Below are 19,899 nucleotides of genomic sequence, written 5' to 3' on the forward strand. Positions count from 1 at the left end.
GAATGTCGTCTGATGTAGAGTTTATTCTGGAAAGGTCAAGGGAGTGAAAAAGGAATTTTTTCCACTTCTAAAAATGAGTTTCTTTGAAGTGAAAAATTTGATAATATTTGGGCAGATTTCTTAACACCTGTTTTATTCTTATTATCATCCATCACTGAACATTATTCTTGCGCTTCACGGTCTCTCAAATCTGGTGTTTCAGTCATGATGCTGTCATGTGCAATACTTAGAACAAAAACATCATGTCCTTATCACCATTTTTATGGCAAGAAATTGATATCTTTTGGCACATAGTTTATCTCCCATTTTTGAGGGAGGTGGTCATCATGCAAACAGTGATAAAGCCAGAGGCCAAATAGTAGTATTTTTCAGTGATGCGGTTTTGTTTATAACTGATGCAGATTTTTCATTTTGACATGTTAGCAGCAGTTGGAGCTTGGATACTAGAATGAAAACCACCTTCTTATTTTAATGAACCGTCGTACATGTAACGGATTTGCTCAAAGCGTTTCTAGGCAATGGCTCAGTAAAAACATTCTGACGTGCAACAATTAAATATGTGTCTCAGTGAACTAATGTTATAGCTCATTGCTGGGCAACAGGCAGAGCGCCAATGAACTTGCTGGCTAGGAACCAAGTGACTTATATTTTCTGTGTTGTCCATGCAGAGCCTATATAATGAAGATCTGCTATAGCTTAGATTGAGTATGAGTATGAGGGGTGAGCCATAAAACTGGCCAGTGCAGAGTGCAGTGCAGTTAAGAGTTAGTTACAAGAGTGCGGCTGTGAAGAAGAGACTTTATGTGTAATATTTGGAGTGTGTAATTCAGTGAGACTGTCATAGTCCCTGTGTTTCAACTGTGTTACCAGGAGATGACCGGTGTGTATGTAAAAATGAATTATAAAGTGTGGAAATAGCGATAATGTTATTACATGTAATTACTGGTAGTGTGTATAAGGAGTATACATGTGACACATGTATTGTTTTGGCATTATTTTTATGTGTGAAATGAAATCTAAGCAATAGCAGTGGTTTGTTTGTCAGCTTTGAGGGAACACCTGCAGCGGAGGTATTAAGAGTTGAGTAAGAAATAGGTCTAGATGAGATGACCTAAGCAGAAGCATTTAAATTAAAATATGAAAACAAAAACTGCATATATATAAGGCTAAATATAATCTAACCTTTTGTTTTGTACCATATTATAATATTATGGTACATGTTGTGTTTGTTTAAATTATGATTTGAATTTCATATTTAGGGAATTATTGGAAATGCTACTCACTAACTAATCAGGTTAATGACATCTTTCAATCATTACCAGTCGTTCCCTGTTAATGGCTTCTAACAGTGGAGATCTTCAGCTAACTGCACTATGTCTTCTCTTCACAGAGTCCCTTACAATTATCTCTGCACTTCTGTTCTAATTGTCCTACTTATAACATCTCACCATGGATTGTGTGGAAAACACAGTTCATTGTTGTACTCCAATCATTTCCATGGGAACATGTTCATTTGAGAAAGGCGTTACTCAGTAACAGCTGTGTATACTAGCTTATTAAGAATCTGTTGCCTAGCAGCAGATGTGTTTCATTGTTTGTATCAAGGTCATTTCCCGGTAACGTGTCTGCACACTACAATATTATGATTCTGCTCATGTTCGTGTAGTTAGTTATTAACTTAACTTCACAGTGCTATACAAATAAAGCCCACTGCAGACTACAAATAGTACTAGAGGCTTTGACCTGTAAAACAGCGAAGAGTTTATATCAATATTGCAGGTAGCTTTTTACTATGATTTTTTCAAGTCAAGATAGTATTTTATTACCTTTGGCATCTAGGCAAAACTAGGCACAGTGTACGGTTACAATTGTTAGGCTCAAAGTGTTAAACACTGCACTGCAAACATAAAGTAATAATGTTAAATATCCTGATATTGGTGTGAAAATTGTTTGTATCCTGCAGACATATGGAAAATACTATTTTTTTTAAAACTAGCTACATGGTAAAGAGTCTAATTAGATTTACAATTAAGTTTATTTCAGTCCAATGTGACATATAAGGCTTTCCCCACTTCAGCACTTAGTTACCTAACATGTTTCGATTCTTAATGAATCATCATCAGAGGTATACCACTACGATCAGGAACCCACCAATACGTAAATGTTTTTATAAGACTATATATGCTTAAAACATTCATGATGCTCACTATACTACTCTGTCCAAAAAGAATCCGACCTTGGGCTGGGAAAAAAAGTTCTGCATCTGGGTGGTTACAAGACCTAATTGCCTTCAAAGTAGGCCCCTTATGACTCCATACACTTAGCCCAGCGGTCCTTCCATCGCTGGAAGCAATTCTGTAAGGCTTCTTTTGGAATGGCATGCAGCTGTGCCATCACGTTCTGTATGATGTCCTCGTGGCTGTCAAAACGGCAGCCTTTTAGCAGTGTCTTCATTCTTGGGAACAGCCGGAAATCACAAGGAGACATGTCAGGAGGGTAGGGAGCCTGGCGAACCTGCGGAATGCCGTGCTTGGCCAGGAAATCCTGTATCAGGTGCAATGAATGAGCTGGGGCATTGTCATGATGCTGCTGCCAGTTGCGTGCGTCCCACAGCTCCGGTTTCTTGCACCAAACTGCATCAGGAAGATGGCGGAGGACTTCTTGGTAGTACTCCTTAATGACAGTCTGGCCTAGTGGTGCATACTCTTGATGCACAACACCCCGGTAATCGAAAAAAACAGTCAGTATCACCTTCACATTGCTCCGAACCTGTCATGCTCTTTTGGGCCTCGGGGATGTTGGATGCTTCCATTGTGATGCCTGGACCTTGGTTTCCGGGTCATATCCATACACCCACGACTCGTCACCAGTGATCACAGTCTTCAGGAACTCAGGATCCCTGTTGGCACACTCCAGCATGTCCTCCGTGACCTCAAGGCGGAGTTGTTGCTGCTCCTGTGAAAGCAGCTTGGGCACAAAATTTGCCGCCACTCTTTGCATGCCCAAATCCTCAGTTAAAATTGTGTTTGCGGAACCTCTGCTGATCCAAACCTCATCAGGAACTTCATGGACGGCCAAATGATGGTCCTCCATGATCAGTGTCTGCACTTTTTCAATGACATCATCATTCCCGCTCGTTGACGGTCTCCCAGAATGCTGCCCACTGTCCGCTGACATACAACCATTTTTAAAGTGGTTGAACCACTCTTTAATTTGAGTGACCCCCATTCCATCATCGCCAAAAGCCTGCTGAATTTTGCGAAATGTTTCCGCTTGGGTATCCCCAAGTTTCTGACAAAACTTAATGCAGTATCGCTGCTCCAAGCGTTCTGTCATCTTGAGTGAAACGAGAATGTGACGAACACGTGTTACACCACTTCGCTATCTGGCAGCCACAGGCGCATCTGGCGGTGTTGCGAGTCAGCAAAAAATCACGCATGCGCATGAAAGTCCCCTCTACCACTATGCTCAGTTTCCCCACCGCTTTGGCCATTACTTACAGCGGAAAAAAATAAAGTCGGATACTTTTTGGACATACGGTATGTAGTTGTTCATTTTTCCATTGTCAAAATAGATGTTTGATGTAAACTTTTATAATAAGAACATTCTTGAAGTATATTACTTAGAAGTGACATAGTTGTAATCACTTTCATAAAGGATAGTTTAAAAATGTAGTTTTCCACTGCACTGTATATAAAATTCAATTTGTTTCACCACAGCAGCCTTTCTTTACGTTAAAATTATGTTATGAATGTGTGTAAAAACTTATTTTTAAGTTAAGAAATATGTTCGTGAACCAATATGTAACGTGTTTTATCTTCCTTGATAATGGAATTGTCATCTATCCATTTTGGTGATGTTTTCTTGTTATTACTGGTGTAGTTTATATGTGTGCTGTGTTGCTTACAACAAAGTACTATTTGGCATTCAACTGGACAGAATAAGGAAAATCATAATGTGAGCCTATAATGCAGCCCAGAGTCAGACTAGGCACCTCCTGAATACANCAGAATAAGGAAAATCATGATGTGTCTCAGTCAGGATAGCCTATAATGCAGCCCAGAGTCAGACTAGGCACCTCCTGAATACAGTTACAGAGCATTACCACTGCAGAAACCTGTCTCGTCTATCTTGGTGGTTCAGTTACCCTAACAAAGGTAGAGCGAAGAGTACAAAGTGTTAGTCCCTCATCATGTAAATTTTCCTTCTTCCCTGTCATATCATTTTATAAGTATCTTTTCCTTCACCAGGTACAAATAATAGTCAAATACAATACAGCATTGTGCGTGGGGACCCATACAACAACTTCACCATTGACCCTCTTCAGGGCCTACTGAAGCCTGCAACACATGTGGACTTTGAGCAGCTGGTATCTGCTGGTAATGTGATGGGCCGTGGTGTGAATGTCCGCCCTATTACCCTCATAGTACAGGCCCAGGACATGGGCTCACCTAGTCTCTCATCTGAAGTTCTGGTAACAGTGTATGTTCAGGATGTAAATGATCATGCTCCTCAGTTTGAGCAAGATCAGTACACAAAATCAGTTCCCGAGGATATGCAAGGTGGAAGCTCAATTCTTCAGGTATGACATAATTTTGGTTGTTAGAGGTTACTTTTGAGAACCCATAATCTCCATGAACTAACTTGTTACTGTTTTCTCTTCCACATTTCTCAAATATCCATTTATAATCATATGTCTCATTTCACACTTTCTGGCTTCAGTAATTGATATCATGTTGTAAGTTAATGTAGAGAAATCTTGTCTGAATCTCATGTATGTGTGTGTGCCATATTCCTTTCACACTTCTGATAAGAAAAATGTATGAGACAAATGCTCTGCAGTTGAAAGCATGGGACAGTGACGGTTCATCACCCAACAATGCAGTGGTCTATCGCATACAACAAGGAGCCGAAGACAAGTTTGTAATAGATGCAGACACTGGCATTATCAGCATGGCTCATGGTGCAAGCTTGGATCCAGACCGCACCAATCCCAAGACAACTCATTACTCACTTCGAGTTGTGGCTTTAGATGGGGGTATTGGATCAGAACAACGTGCCGCAGCTGCTGATGTTAACATCTCCATTGTGGATGTCAATAACAAGTCTCCCATCTTGATGGATCCTGGCAGCATTCATGTCAAAGAAAATACTCAGGTGAGCAGAAATTGAATGTTCTCATCCAAAATTACAGATATACATGTTGTGGGTATGTTGAATACAGAGGATCATCATAATCAGTGCTGACACTTTTAAGTTACTATTATTGTCACAAACGAGTAAGTTCAGTGCCATTTATTTGGCAAAACACCTTCAGCTTTTCAGCGTCACTTTCTCATGATTTTGTCATCTGCCATCCTCAGCAGATGTTAAAGAAACTGTTCTATAATCAATTATATTATGACTTAAATTGATTGTTGGTAGTACTTGTTGAATATTTAACTTCTTTTCTAACTTATAATATAGACAGATACTGGGTTTTCGGACATTGTCCATTGTCTGAATTTTAATTAATTAAAAAAAAACACTTAGTTATTTAGAATCCAGATTAAAGAAACAGTCCGAAAACCCAGCATCTCTGTGTGTTATACACCATCGTCAGAACCCTATAGTATCTACTTATAATGTAGAATTCTTCCAGACTGAGAAATAACATTATGAAACTGTTTACTTATGTGTTGTATTTACCAAGTTTCACTTCCATAAAGACGCTGCCAATACATTTTAAATAAGATGCACCGCGCCCTTTGTCTTCTTCTCCTTTTGATTATTATTATGTTATTATTACGAAGAGGAAGGGCACAGCGCAATCGTTACTGGCCCTATTGTTGGTTCCCACGCTCCCCAAGATGGACATGGGGTATCCAAGCTAGGAGGAGGAAGCTACACTCAGTTCGTTGGCTTAGATAAGAACAAATACAATTTTAATAAAAAATATATAACAATACATAAATAACAAATGACACATTTGACCAAGAAACTAATGCAAGCTCATTTAGAACAAAACAATTTCCCGTCAGCACCACTTGTGTTGACACTAGACATATTAGGACGTTAAACACTCAGGCTATACAAACACAAGTCTAATTCTGAAAAAATACCAAACCAAATCTAATAACGCGCGTTGCAAGCATTCAAGCAACGGCTTGCGACCGCGGGCAGTCCTTACCGGCCAGCCAGATAGCACCAAAAGGGAATTTAGAATAAACCCAGCCGAAACCAATATTTTCCACAACAAACCTGCTGGCTAGTAACCGACCTTCCAAGTCAACTTGGTCTACATGACTGCACTGTACAAGTCTCCCCTTCACGAGAGGGTACATGGGACCATGTGACTGACGTCAGGATACTGCATAGTGGGGATGGAATCCGTGAAGGGAAACATGATGACATCATACGTGAGCGAGCTAAACCATAGAACGGCTCAAAGAAAATCACAATATTTTAATAACTTGAGATTTATGTAAATGTAGTTGTTATATTTAATAACTGAGGAGCTATTTCAAGGAAATAGAGGCTCCGGTCTAGAAAACCGAAATTAACAGGCATGGGGATCCATTGTGCTGACCACTCGACACCCTCTAAAACTGAGTGGCCAAGTAGCATGCACAAACATCTCTTTGGACATGCTAGCAAGAACTGACACATCACCTGATTTCCTCCACCAAGTGTGCTTCTCAGACGAGGCAGTGCTCCATATCAGTGGAGTTGTAAATAGGTACAACTGCAGGATTTGTGGCAGTCAAAATCCACATGTCATGTGTGAGTTGGAGGAAGTCAGCCCCAAAGTGAACATGTGAGCTGGCTTAATGCACAACAAGTTGGTTGGACCGTTTTTCTTTTGGAAAGAAACTGTGACTGGACATTCATACTTGGACATGTTGGAGCTGTATGCACTTCTCCAATTACCACCTCAAACTATCCTCCAAGAAGATGGGGTGCCACCACATTTCTGCCACTATGTTAGGAATCACCTAGACAGAGAGATGGCTGGGAGATGAATCGGCAGAGATGGACAAATTGATTGGCCTCCTGGGTCGCCAGATTAACCCCATTAGATTTTTTCTTGTGAGGTTATGTGGAAAACATTGTCTACCAGGTTAAGATCAATGATCTTCAACAGCTGGAAGCCCACATAAGGGACACTGTAACTATGGTAACACCAAACATGATTCAAGCAACGTGGAACAAGGTTGAATATCATCTGGATATTTGTCTTGCCACAAAGTGAGCCCACATTGAAATTTATTCAGAAAGTTATATACTCAGAAAAAAAAATTTAAAGTTTCCCTTTGTAGTGGTGTAATCCATAAGTGTGCACAATAAATGCTTTTCTGAGATATAATTATTTTATTTTGAATACCTTTCATCTGGACACCCTGTATTTGTTGTTAAATCAATATCTTCCTTTAACAGTTTGGATGGGATATTGTCCAAACCTGGGGCCTTACCATTTTTTGTGTTTTTGAGAGCTAAAATTGTCCCTGTGGTTAATTAATTAAGCATTATGCCATGAAGACATGCTGGGGGTGTTGAAATATAGCTCTACCATTCTTGACCTCAGTACTAGATGGAAGTGAATAGTCTGTTTGATGCCCAAACACTTTAACGGTCAGGGAAAAAGGCACCTGGCATCGATTGGGTAGGAGGTTGGGTGGGTCCCAGAACCTGTCTGGATGCTGTGGAGTAGGAACAACTCTCTTGTCCCTGCCAGGAATGGAAGAGCAGCCATTCAGCCCCATATAGCCTGTCTCTGTACTCTCCTGAGCTGTACTGGCTCCCCTCTCGTTAACCTAAAAAAGCTTATCAGCATATTTCTCATTATAAGAACTTGCAGTAGTGCACAAATATGTGTGGTCTACAGATGGACAGGCTAAAAATATGTATATGCATAAGTAAAATTTCTTAGAGTAATGTCTTTGTAACTGAGTAGTATATATGTATAGTACAAACAGCAAGAGGATCAGCAATAGGCCTAATGTGATTTCAGGTGGGTCAGATTGTACACCATGTGACTGCCATGGACCCTGATGATAAGCCTGTATTACGCTATCATATTGATGCTGATAGCTCAGAGGCACGGAGTGAAGAGGGAACAATAATCAAGAGTTCTGAATATGACTATGTCAGTCTATTTGACCTGAATGCATTAGATGGAGAACTCCGAGTTGTTAAATTGTTAGATCGAGAGAGGGTGGAAACAATTCGCTTGGGAATCAGAGTTGAAGATTTGGCAGCAAGCAAGGAGAAGCAGACTTCTTCAGGTAAGGCAAACTGAAATAGAGGTATGATTTTAAGGGTTAATTCTTTCTGAATATTCTTCATTGAAATGACTTCTGTCTAGGATACACTTTAACAAAAATGCTATAATCTGAAGTACTGTTTCTTTTTCAGCAATTCTGACTATCATTGTTGAGGATGAGAATGATAATAATCCAAAATTTCGGCGTCCATTTTATCGTCGGTCAATTACTGAAAATAGCAAAAATGGTGTTACCATTGTTAATGTTGTTGCAGATGATGCTGATAAAAATAGGACCATTACATATTCGTTGGAAGGTACGTTCTGTAATGTAATATATCTTGATCAGATAAATGAAAAATAACACTTTGTCCATTTCCAAGTCCTGCATTCTGTCATTTATAGTGACATGTTTACTATGATGCTGGATTACTCGGGGCTTCATGGAATTCTCTGCTGCATTCCAGAAATTTCCCTCAGCTGCATGTGGTAGTATACTAGATAACACATTCACATGCCTCTCATCTTTTAGGCACACAACTGTGATATTTCCATGAGTTCTACTTTGAATACCTCCTCTGTTTATTTTGAGGGCTTTGAGACTGGTGAGTGGGAGCATTCTCATTCTCCAATGTGGAATAATGTCATAGCAAATAAATCTTACTATAGTGTAGGTACCAAAAAGGTTGAAAAATGTAAACAGTTACAATTATTAATTAATAATTATCCATGTAGAGCTCCTTGCCAGCATAATACCTTCTTCTCACAAACTGCAGAATGATATCATGCAGGTGTCACATCACCAATGGCACCTCGACACTGTAATAAAATCTCTTGATGATAATGATGTATCATCATCACTGCAGTCATCGTTATTATTGTTGTTGATGCTGCCTTTGTTCTTATTCTTGATCTTGTTCTTGTTGAACTTTATTTGGATATCTCTGATACAAAATATAAAATTCTAAAACTTGCTGTAGTTTAAATTGTCTCCGTATCTGTCCTTAGGTAAAACAAAAAAATGGGAACTTTACTCTGTATGGCTGACAGCCGTAGTAGATCTTCATCATCCTGAATAAGCCCTCATATATATATGTATACCAAAGTGCCGCAGAGGGCGTAGATTTGCATTTGCTTTCCTTGGTTTTACTGCCCAAAAATTGTCTTCAGCAGCTGTGTGTTCTGTGGGATATTACACCTGGTGTATCATGAATTCAAGGACTCAAGCATCCTTCTCATCTTCAAGAGAACATCATCATTGTCCTATTCTATTCCAAGAGGGCTTCAGTTTTCAGGGTAATGAAGCACACTCTCATGTGTTAAGTGGGTATGGACAGGTTTTGGATTGATAGACAGTTTTATTGGACACTCATACAGCTTGTGACTAGTCTTCACAGATAACTGTCACACACAGACTAGTGTCCTCAGTCATGCTGTTTGGTAACATCTTCCAACAGTGGACGTTCCTCTGCTTCCGGGCTCATGTTCTTGCAAGCTGGAGGCCCTCTCACACCAAACTTCTACTCTTCTGACTGACTGCAGACTGTTCCTCATTATATAGCCTCTGCACAGACTCCAAGAAATGCACTGCTTCCATGAGTTCTATCCGCGTGAATCTCACAGAAAACACCATTTCCTTGTTGCATATGCAATCACATTACATTGATGAGTTGTTTACTATGCTGTAATCTAGTAACCAATTCATCTTCAGTTATAATGTCACAATACATAAATGTGAAAAAAAACTGAGTATTATTTATACTTCTGAAGAAGAAATATGTAACTTACAGAACTATTCATCTGTGCATCATAAGATCTTCAGTACTTCATTTCCCATGTGGAGAATTAGTACAAAGAAAATGTTCTTTACCCCTGATGACAACGATCAGTACTAGCACCCCACAACTTTGTTGCCAGTTGTAGGCATACAGAAACTCTCTGAGAAGTATGAAGTATTCTAGAAAGAAGAATCTTCTCTGATATTAAATGCTACATTATGATAGAAGCTGCCTGTAAATGCTGAAATCTGTCTTCTAATCATTCCTCCTTTGTACATACTACCATATTCATATTCTCAATCTCTTATGAATTGGAACAAGTTATGTCAGAAATGTTAGAAACTGGTGGATCCTCACTTTTTAGTATCCTGTTATAAAGCCAGATTTAGATGTTGTTATAATTCAGTAATCCATTACTCAGATATGTTTCAAATGCCCTGCCTTTTCTGCTACAAATGTGACATGGGTAACTGAAGTACATAGTAATAAATGTGGACTACCTCAGCTAGTGCTGGAACTAAAATCAATCACTAAACTAGAGAAATCTCATGTTAGCATGTCAGCAAACTATATGAGAACTTCCTGAATGTAGAACTTCAGTGGGATCAAAAATTCTGGAGGGAATTTGCTAATAATAGTATTTAATTGCAATGCAACTGCAAACCAAGATTGAATGTGTGTATAAATATATTGCTTTGAAACTCAAGTGTAAGAAGATATGTTATAATCAGTCCAAAAATAAATACAAATTGATATCTAAATATAAAAACACTTATATCAGTGTGGATGAATTGTTAACTAATTTATCTTCAGTTAAGAGAATAAACTACTTTACAATTTCATGTATAGATGTTGTCCCTAGTATAAATGTCGAGGCTATAACAACATTGGAGCCACTTTCCCACAGACTGAAATTCAGTTGCTTGTTGTTAATGAAGAATGTGCAAAAATATTTGTAAAAATGATTAAATGGACTTTTATGGCAAGAAAATTTAGGAAGGACATGTGGTCACCTGTCTGGAGCACAGTGAAATTATTTTCTTCAAGACAGAACTCCTTATCAAACTTCTGTATCAGTTTCTTGTTTCCCCCATTTCCAGTCCATGTATTACAAATATTTTGCATGATTAGTGCTATCTTTCTAGTGTAGAGGCTGCATATAGCACAGTGAAAACATTAAGACATTTAAACTGCCTGCAGGTCCAAGAGCTGCCACAGATCTGGTACATCTGGATTCTGAGACAGGTGAGATAGTAGTGGCCAACAAGATAGACCATGAACAGTTTCCCTTTCTCAACTTTACTGTACGGGCCACTGATTCAGGGGTGCCACTGCGCTCCAGTTTAGCCGATGTCTTTATTCAAGTGCTGGATGAGAATGACAACAACCCTTACTTCATAGGTGATGTGAACAACATTACTGTTAGAGAAGATGCTCCTGTTGGTGAGTGTACAGTCCATGTATCAGATCTGTATAGTCATGTTAAGCTAATGTTTGCATACATGGGGCCAGAATGAAGCTGCATCTGTACAAACAGTGAATCAATACTGCATATAGATTGTAGTACAAGGAAAGATAAGTAGATAAGATAAGATAACATATTTTGGGAGTTGTAGGACATTCACCATTTTTGTGGCTGTAAAACAACACCAGATGAAATATGAATTAGTTTATAAATTAGTCTGCTTATTTGGAGAGGGGGACTCTTTCCCAGAAAATGGCTGATGATAATGTATGAGGCTGATCATTCACCTCTAATTAGTGCCAAGGTTCAGAATGCATGGGCTGTACTTCCAAACCCCTATATATGGTGTTTAATTAAGGACAAGAATAATTTTACCATTTACCTATCTGGTTATGGGGCACATGGTAGCGCAGTGGTTAAGGCAATATGCTACAAGTCGGAAGGTCGCAGGTTCAAATACCGATGAGGTCATCGGATTTTTTCGTTGACCTAATCCTTCTGGCCGCACTATGGCCCTGGGGTTCACTCAGCCTCTAACAGAAATGAGTACCAGGAATTAAATAAATAATTTTCCTGGGGAGTAAAGCACGGCCGGCGCGTAAGGTTGACAACCTTACTGCCATCTTTGAGCCAATTATCTAGATAATGTGGGACCCTCAATGTCTCACAACCCTATGGGCCTTCATGGCCTGTTACAGGTATAGCTTTACTTTTTTTTTACTTTTACCTATCTGGTTGGAGAATAGATGGACTTACTTAAAGAGGCATTATGTACTGCAGCTAAGATGTTTATTCTGAAATATCTGAATTACTGTGAATAGTAAAATCAATTTGTATGGCAAAAGAAGAAAGGATAAATTTCTCATTCATGAACTGCATTTTGTGACAGTTCTGCCTTCAGATACAGGATGATATGAGTTTCATTCATGTTGAAGTATGCACTCTTTAGCTCAAACTTGTACATACTATTAGCAGATAATCAACATAGAGTGAAAGAGGAAACTCTTTTGCTCTTCTTATTTGATTATGTGAACATGCAGAATGTTTCATTTGTTAGTTTGTCATTCGTTGCAGTGTGCCTGATAAGCTTGTACTTTGTGTGTGTGTGTGTGTGTGTGTGTGTGGGGCGGGGCCTGGTACAGAGATGTATGTCACCTTTCAAACAGTCAGAAAATTGTCAGTGTAGCTCAGCAGAAAGAGACCTCTTACAATACATATAGTAATGGTCAACGCTGATTTTATGGATCGCTAGAGGATAGTGGAAATTGGAGTTTGAAGCTATAAATTTGCAAGTTGTTAAATATGGATGTGGAATTTGATCTCTTAGCCTAAAGTAAGAACATACATTGAGGCTCTTTGAGGACAGGGCTCAATTTCAATTTCATAATGAAGAGCTTCAGAATGTGTCTTCACCAAATAATATTAGGGTGTTCAAATCAAGGAGGATGAGATGGGCAGGAAGGATGTAGCATGCATGGGGAAATGAGAAATACACACAAGATTTGAATTACTAAGGAGATATCTGACCCAGCCAGGCACAGCTCATTTGCTGCTGATTTCAAGTGGGAAACACAAAAAGTATCCATGTAGTATCATAGTCACTTACACATATGTTAGAGTTAATGAATCATAACTAACAATTCACTTCCTTATACATAGCCAGGCTCTTCTTCTGGATTGTAAACACTGGGTATTGTATTGTATTGTATTGTATTGAAGAGGGTGTGTTTCCCCATGCACTTAGACCAACTGTTGGTCCATTGTGCGTCCCCCTATGATATTCTACCAGTCTCTACTCCCTACCGGTACTGGTGCATGCCATCAGTCCCAACTCAGCCAGCGAGTTCGGCCTCTATTGGCTCAGCGGTATCTCGATGCTCCCCCCATCTACCAGAGGCGTTAGAGACTACTGTTGGGCGGGAAATGTCCTGAATTTGGCTCAGTGGTCCCCTTGGGACATGAGGTTCTTTTACGTGCCGTAAAGCTATGACACGGGACCCACAGCTTAAAGTCCCTCCCGGAGGACTTCTGAATTTTTCTGTCCTTAAAAATTCCATGACCTCTGCCGGGTTTGAACCCGCGTACCTTGAGTCACGAAGTGGGAACGTTACCCCTAGACTACAGAGGCCGCTAAAAACACTGGGTATAGTTTGCAAGGTAGGTAGAAGAGAAATAGAACATGGATTATAGACTGGATTAATTTAAAGTAATTTCATGACTAGCTGAGTGACTACCATCCTTTCAAAAAGGATTCACATAGCACAATGCATATGTGCTTTTTCTTTATACTTCTGTATGAATCTACACAGGTTTGCCTTGACTTACAAAGGTGATTCATTCCATGGAGACTGTCCATAAGGTGAAAATTCATGAATTGAAAATGATATTCCAGTCACATTACTTATTAAAACCATCAAGTGAGTTGCTAGTCCCAGGAAAATCCCACAATTTTTATGTCCTAATAGTAAATAAACATTAAAATAACGTCAGTGTTACTTGTTTATGGTATTTAGCATATTCGCTTAAAACAAGAAATGTGGAGTCATGACAGGCGGCCATTTCTAGGCAGTGACCTGCGCAGCAGTGGAATACATCATGCCATTGCTAAGCAACAGTTGCATTGCCACAGACAAACGATGCTTTTTATGTGGTTGTTGCCCAGATGTTATAAGCAGGACCAGCTAGCCGTTGCAGTTAGGGCTGGAGAGAGACCAGAATGAGGAGTCAGTGAGAGAAGTCGAGTCAGGAGGGTGAGAGGATCTATCGTTGTGCGCATTTCCATTGCTGCAGACATGTGTTTATTAGGCTGTTACCAAGGTGTGCCTCGAACATCAGCAGGATGACACTAAAGAATTCTATTCTTCAAACAACAGAACCACAAGGTGGTAGACACTTGGCTTCCTTCAAAGAGAAGAAATAAAAAGGACACGGGACCCTCAATGTCTCACAACCCTATGGGCCTTCATGGGCTGGTACAGAGATAGCTTTACTTTTACCAATTTGGTTTAAGATTTTTAACAAAATCTTCTTAAACATACTAATTGTAATTTATAAATATTTTAACATATTAGTACAAGCCGCTGTTGTTGTTAAAAACATTAGATTTTGTACTCATTATATTATGATAACATTGTATGTATATATTAATATTCATAAAACATATTGTAATATTGGTTTCTAATTGTATTGATATCCTTCTGAAGATGGTCTATAAGACTGAAACATGTTAAGCATAAAATATTAAAAAGGAAGAAAAAAGAACTTCATCAGTCACACTGGACAGAATTAATTAACCTTTTATAATGTTAGTGTAATGGACCAGGATAAAACGAATCAAAATTTTCCAGCTTCTTTGCAAAAGTTATGATCACTTCATACTCTTGCAGATTTATTGTTATTTCTTCTTTGCATTGTACATGCAGGAACTGAAATCGCAACCATTGAAGCAAAGGATGCTGACTCAGGTGATTTTGGAAGAGTCACCTACTTATTGGATCGCATGTCTTCTCAGGTAATTAATAAACTTGATCAAATATATCTTATATGATAAAAAATACCAACTTTACAAATTTAGTTGTATTGCATTACCTTCTTTTTTTAAGGGAAAATTCCAAATCAACTCCAAAACTGGGGTTTTGAATGTGTCTGACAAACTAAATCGCGAAGAACAGAGCACGTACATGCTTATTATTGAAGCATGGGATAATTACCAGTTTGGATATGCCAGTGGAGAAAGCAGGAATGCTTTCAAACAAATTGGGTAAGTACATATATGCATTTCAATTATGATAGTAAAATTGTAATTCTCCTTCCAGCCATAAATTGCTTTTAAATTTTGGTTGCCCATCTTCCACATTTAATCTTGTTGGAGATTTGAGCGTAATGGTAAAATGTAGAGATAATGCAGGTAGGTAGCTCTGTTATTGCCAGTAAAATAATTAGAATTCAGGTGTAATGGGTTGCAATTAAAGTAGGAATAAGAACACATGTTTAAAACAAAACAAATTATAAGAAACTACAGATTTTAACTTTAATTTGTTACCTTCATATACACAAACTTGAAGTAATGGTTTGCTCAGTAAATGTTGGTTCACTTTCACAGTGAACATTCCTAGATCATATTGTAATGTGTTGGGTGTATAACGCGACAAATAAGTTCACGCCTTATTGGATATAGCGAATTTTATTTCACATTCGCTCTTACAATCACACAATTGACAGATTCAGAATTACTGCTATCTGCAGTATTACAATTACTAGACTGCAAATGTTAGACTACAACTGACTGGTTGACTGCCTGGCTAACTCGTAACTGTAACTGCTGCCTTGAGAACTGTCTTCGGCGTCTGTGTAGTTCCCTTATAAACCCTCAGCCGGACAATGGGAAAACAGTTACGTAATAGGCACCACTGTTGTCTGGCTCCGTGTTTACAGGTGTTACTGGCAACGCTGTTGGGAGTTGTTTATGGCTGCATAGCAACCGCGGCATCCCTTGGCCACGTCACCGCTGGTGGGGTAGGGGAAGGAGTGTTGACTTGCCTATTACCCTTGTAACGACAGCGCTCCGATGGCGTTACGTCACTGCTGGCAAGGGGGGGGGGAAGGGGTGTCCTGCATAGCACAACATGTCACAATATCGTAGAAGTACGTAATTAATTTTTCAAGGCATAATTATTCTGAAACATGGTTGTATCGGAGTGATAAGTTAATTTCTGTGAACTTTGCGTCTGAAAAGTCCTGAAGTCGCCACACAGCTACTCATTGTTTCTAAGTGACATTTTAGCTGCCCTCTTATCTTATCTGGCGTGGTAGTCGCTCTTGACACTGGACCACATTGAGGATGTCATTTTCCATTTTATTTTGTCTTCTTCCTTCCACTCTTTTCTTGTCCAAAGTTGAGCGTCGCATGATCTTAAAACCATGTTGGAGGTATCAGGAGTGATGTGTGGATGGGGAAAGGATAGTGTTTAAGGTGTGAGCATGAGGATTCCATTCATGGCTTAATGGGCACTCAGGGTTTCAGTCAAAGGTGAAATATCAGTGCCAAGGGAAATGCAAGCAGGAGTGCCACAAGGTTCGGTCCTTTCCCCTACTCTTTTCAATTTGTACATAAAGATGCCCCTCAAACACATGGTGTTCACCTGGCCCTCTTTGCAGATGACACCTGTCTGTATGCAACAAATCGCAAGGAGGGTTTAATTGTTAGAAAACTCCAGCATGGTCTCAGCTCAATGGAGACCTGGTGTGAGCGCTGTTATTCTCTTCATTAGTTGTCACTAGCTGGTGACTGTCTTTCGGCTAACTCATCACTATCTATGCTCATCACTGACTGCAACTTCAGTTGGTTGGTTCTACTGTTCCTGGCCTTTGCCAGCACAGTCATTCAAGATTAATGACCAAGATTTTTGCTCTGTCCTAGACATGTATATTTTCAGAAAAGTGGCCTCTTTTTGATGGGGAGGGTCAGTCTTCTGTGTAGGATATACTATCTGATTTCAGTCAGTTGATTAAATGGCTGCTGATCTTTACCAGCACAGTCATTCTTGGCTTCAGTCTCCTTGAGATGCATAAAGAAGATTTTTATTCTCTCCTAGATATGTACATGTTTTGAAATGGGGTCTACTCTTTGACAATGGAGGGGTGGATCTGGGTAGGTGCTACATTTGTTGCATCATGGTTTCAGCATGAGTACTCGTATATCTCCACTGTCACAGTGTCCAGGTCACTATGGACTCTCTGCATCCTTTATCATTGCACTATACTGAGTAACATTTATACTGCCACAGTCAATAAGATCGTGGACTGGCTGCAAAGCATTATTGCAGTGCACTACAGTGGATAAGTTGAGGCACAATCTGATGCCCTGTCAGTTCCTCTCTCATCACAGCAAGAGGCAGTTATGTGCAAACAATGTAAGCAGAACTACAGCCTATATTGTGAACTGCAGTTAAACGCAAGTGGCGGAAATAAAAAATGTGGCAATTTGAACAATGGGCAAACATCAAGTTCTGCCCAAAAGTAGGCAAATCCCTTAGCGAAACGTTTGGCGTATGAACAGTTGGCTGTTGCTACATGACAACGCCCCTGCACATCGCTCTCTTCTTGACCAAGAGGAACTGGCAAGGCAACAGGGCACCGGTTTTACCCACCCTCCGCACTCACCTGATCTAGCACCATGTGATTTCTTTCTCCTTCATCGCTTGAAAGCAAAGCTACATGGTCATAGATTTCAGTCGTCCAAGGAGGTGGTCATTAAATACCACCTCCAACAACTTCTCTGTTGTTATGTGACATATAAGTGGGGTGTTGCCTCTTGAGAGCCCATGTGTTTTTTTATGCACCCATGTATTTACTAGCCATTAACTAGCAATGGCTGCCTCCTTGGGCTCTGATATTCAAGATTTCTGTCACTATAGCACAATATATTTCCAGTATTTTTTTTTTGTGGTATGTTGATCACAGTGCATAAGAGTGTGTTCTATTTAACATTACTGTCACATCACAGTAAGGCATTCTGTCTTCATGCAGAAGTGTAGGTTATAAACTGGTTCAAGAATCTATTAAATAATAGAGGTTGAATATTTCTTTTCTTCAGCGTGAACATAGTGGACGTGAATGATGAAGCCCCTGTGTTTGAACCAATCTATGGTTGTGTGACCATCACTGAATTCCACGATTTACATGACACAGTTACAACTGTGAAAGCTTCAGATGCAGATGACCCTAACACACCAAATGGCAGAATGTTATTCTCAATAGTTGGTGGTAATGATTTGGGTATGTATGTTTTATACTTCAGTTATTTTATGCTTATTTAAGGAAGCTCTGGTTTGTTGAGTGGAACTAACTCATAAGGTAGTTCAGTGTAGTAAATCTAAGCCCATCAGAATCAATATAAACTGAGAAATACTGCTAGTCTGACTGATATGTCACTCATGAATATATGCAACAGAGCTAATTGAAAGCACATCTTAGATTTTCTCGCTGTTCGTGGCATTCACATTACATATATTCACGAACTGTAGTACTTCATTTATGAAAGGCATGCATTTCTTTGCTGTTGTACATAAGCTAATTTTTAAGAGGAGGTTATGAGCCATGAAGTTAATTATATCAAACCAAGATGCATTTTCTCAAAATAAAAAAAAAGGCTAGAATTTCCACAGTTACTGAAGAGTGAACATATTTAACGATGTCTATGTCCACTGACTTCTTTTTTGTGATTTACCTGTAAACGTTTTTTTGTAATGGTCTCTGAAGAAAAAATACAGTTTTCCATAATGCTCTCTGAAAGAAAAACAGTTATCACAATTTCAGAAGAAGAGTATTTGAAACCTTCCAGTGTGCTTGAGATGTAAAAGGAAGTATCCACACAAATAACAGTAAAACAGCCGATGAAAGTTCCATGTTCCTGTGATATGTAATTTCTGAGAAAAGTGTTTCATGTCTGCAAGAAACTAAATTGTGGAGAAATGGATGTCAAGATTCATACACTTAGTGTATTGTTCTGGGGTCTGATTTCCAACTATTGCATCTTTCTCACTTAGCCAGCATTCACTTCACTGCAAGACAAACCAGATAATAGTCACCCACAAGAGTGGTTTATATCTTACATACAGTCTTTGGACCATTATTCCAAATAATGCTTGTAACTCTTTTGGACTCAGCATTTCCATTGCAGCTCTGGGTCACATAAATAACTGAACATTAGTTGTGAATGTATGTATCTAACGTGAAGAGTTTTGACTAAGCATTCTGATACTGCATCATTTGCTTCCAGTGCACTATTTACACCAGCACAATTTTTCTTAGAGGCTTGACTATCTTTATGCAGTTTTAAATTTTCCCTATTGTCTTTTAAGATTAGTGTAGCTTTTGCAGTATTTTGTTATTGCTCTTCCTGTGTCTGTCTGTGCTTCTCACTGATATCACACCATTCAGACTAGTATGTCCATGCCAGGTCCCCATCTAGTGTTACATTAAACCCCACAGCTTCCTTTACCACATCAGGTATTGAATTTATGGTCTGCCTTTTATTGTTTTGTTTGAGATAAATGCTGAGAACTGGGAAAGCAGTTTCAGTACTTTCATTATAGCACACAGTATTTTACTTGCTCCTTGTCTCTTACTACTAACAAGGCACACATAAAAATCTTCTATGACTTTCGGAACCATTCTTATTGCTCTCAGACATGCAAAATGTGTGTTAGACAACATAAGTTGTACACACTAATGCTATAGTGCTGTACTGTTGTAATCATCAGAACATATTATGGAAGGAAGAAATGGCATGGTCAAGATGATGTAACTGGAAAAGGAATATGTTTCCAACTGTCACATGGCATTTAAATAACATTAAATGCAATTAATATTGTATTCACTGTCCTACTTTATGCAACATTGTAATGACATTT

The 19,899-nt window shown here is 39.1% G+C and overlaps 1 protein-coding gene across 3 annotated transcripts in view; it reads left to right on the plus strand.

Moving 5' to 3' along the window:
- The window catches only part of LOC111866981 (cadherin-23), a 146,657-nt gene that overhangs the window by 99,432 nt on the left and 27,326 nt on the right, over positions 1-19,899 (plus strand). For 2 of the 3 annotated variants that reach the window (XM_023856384.2, XM_033752494.1), the window contains 8 exons: positions 4,251-4,582; positions 4,843-5,157; positions 7,991-8,264; positions 8,395-8,559; positions 11,221-11,463; positions 14,908-14,996; positions 15,088-15,245; positions 18,081-18,262. In XM_023856384.2, the coding sequence (XP_023712152.1) occupies positions 4,251-4,582; positions 4,843-5,157; positions 7,991-8,264; positions 8,395-8,559; positions 11,221-11,463; positions 14,908-14,996; positions 15,088-15,245; positions 18,081-18,262 (1,758 nt within the window). The remainder of the gene's footprint in view (positions 1-4,250; positions 4,583-4,842; positions 5,158-7,990; positions 8,265-8,394; positions 8,560-11,220; positions 11,464-14,907; positions 14,997-15,087; positions 15,246-18,080; positions 18,263-19,899) is intronic. The other variant, XM_023856386.2, reaches the window with a different exon arrangement.

Source organism: Cryptotermes secundus, unplaced genomic scaffold (assembly GCF_002891405.2).
Source record: "Cryptotermes secundus unplaced genomic scaffold, Csec_1.0 scaffold1339, whole genome shotgun sequence".
Taxonomy (NCBI): domain Eukaryota; kingdom Metazoa; phylum Arthropoda; class Insecta; order Blattodea; family Kalotermitidae; genus Cryptotermes; species Cryptotermes secundus.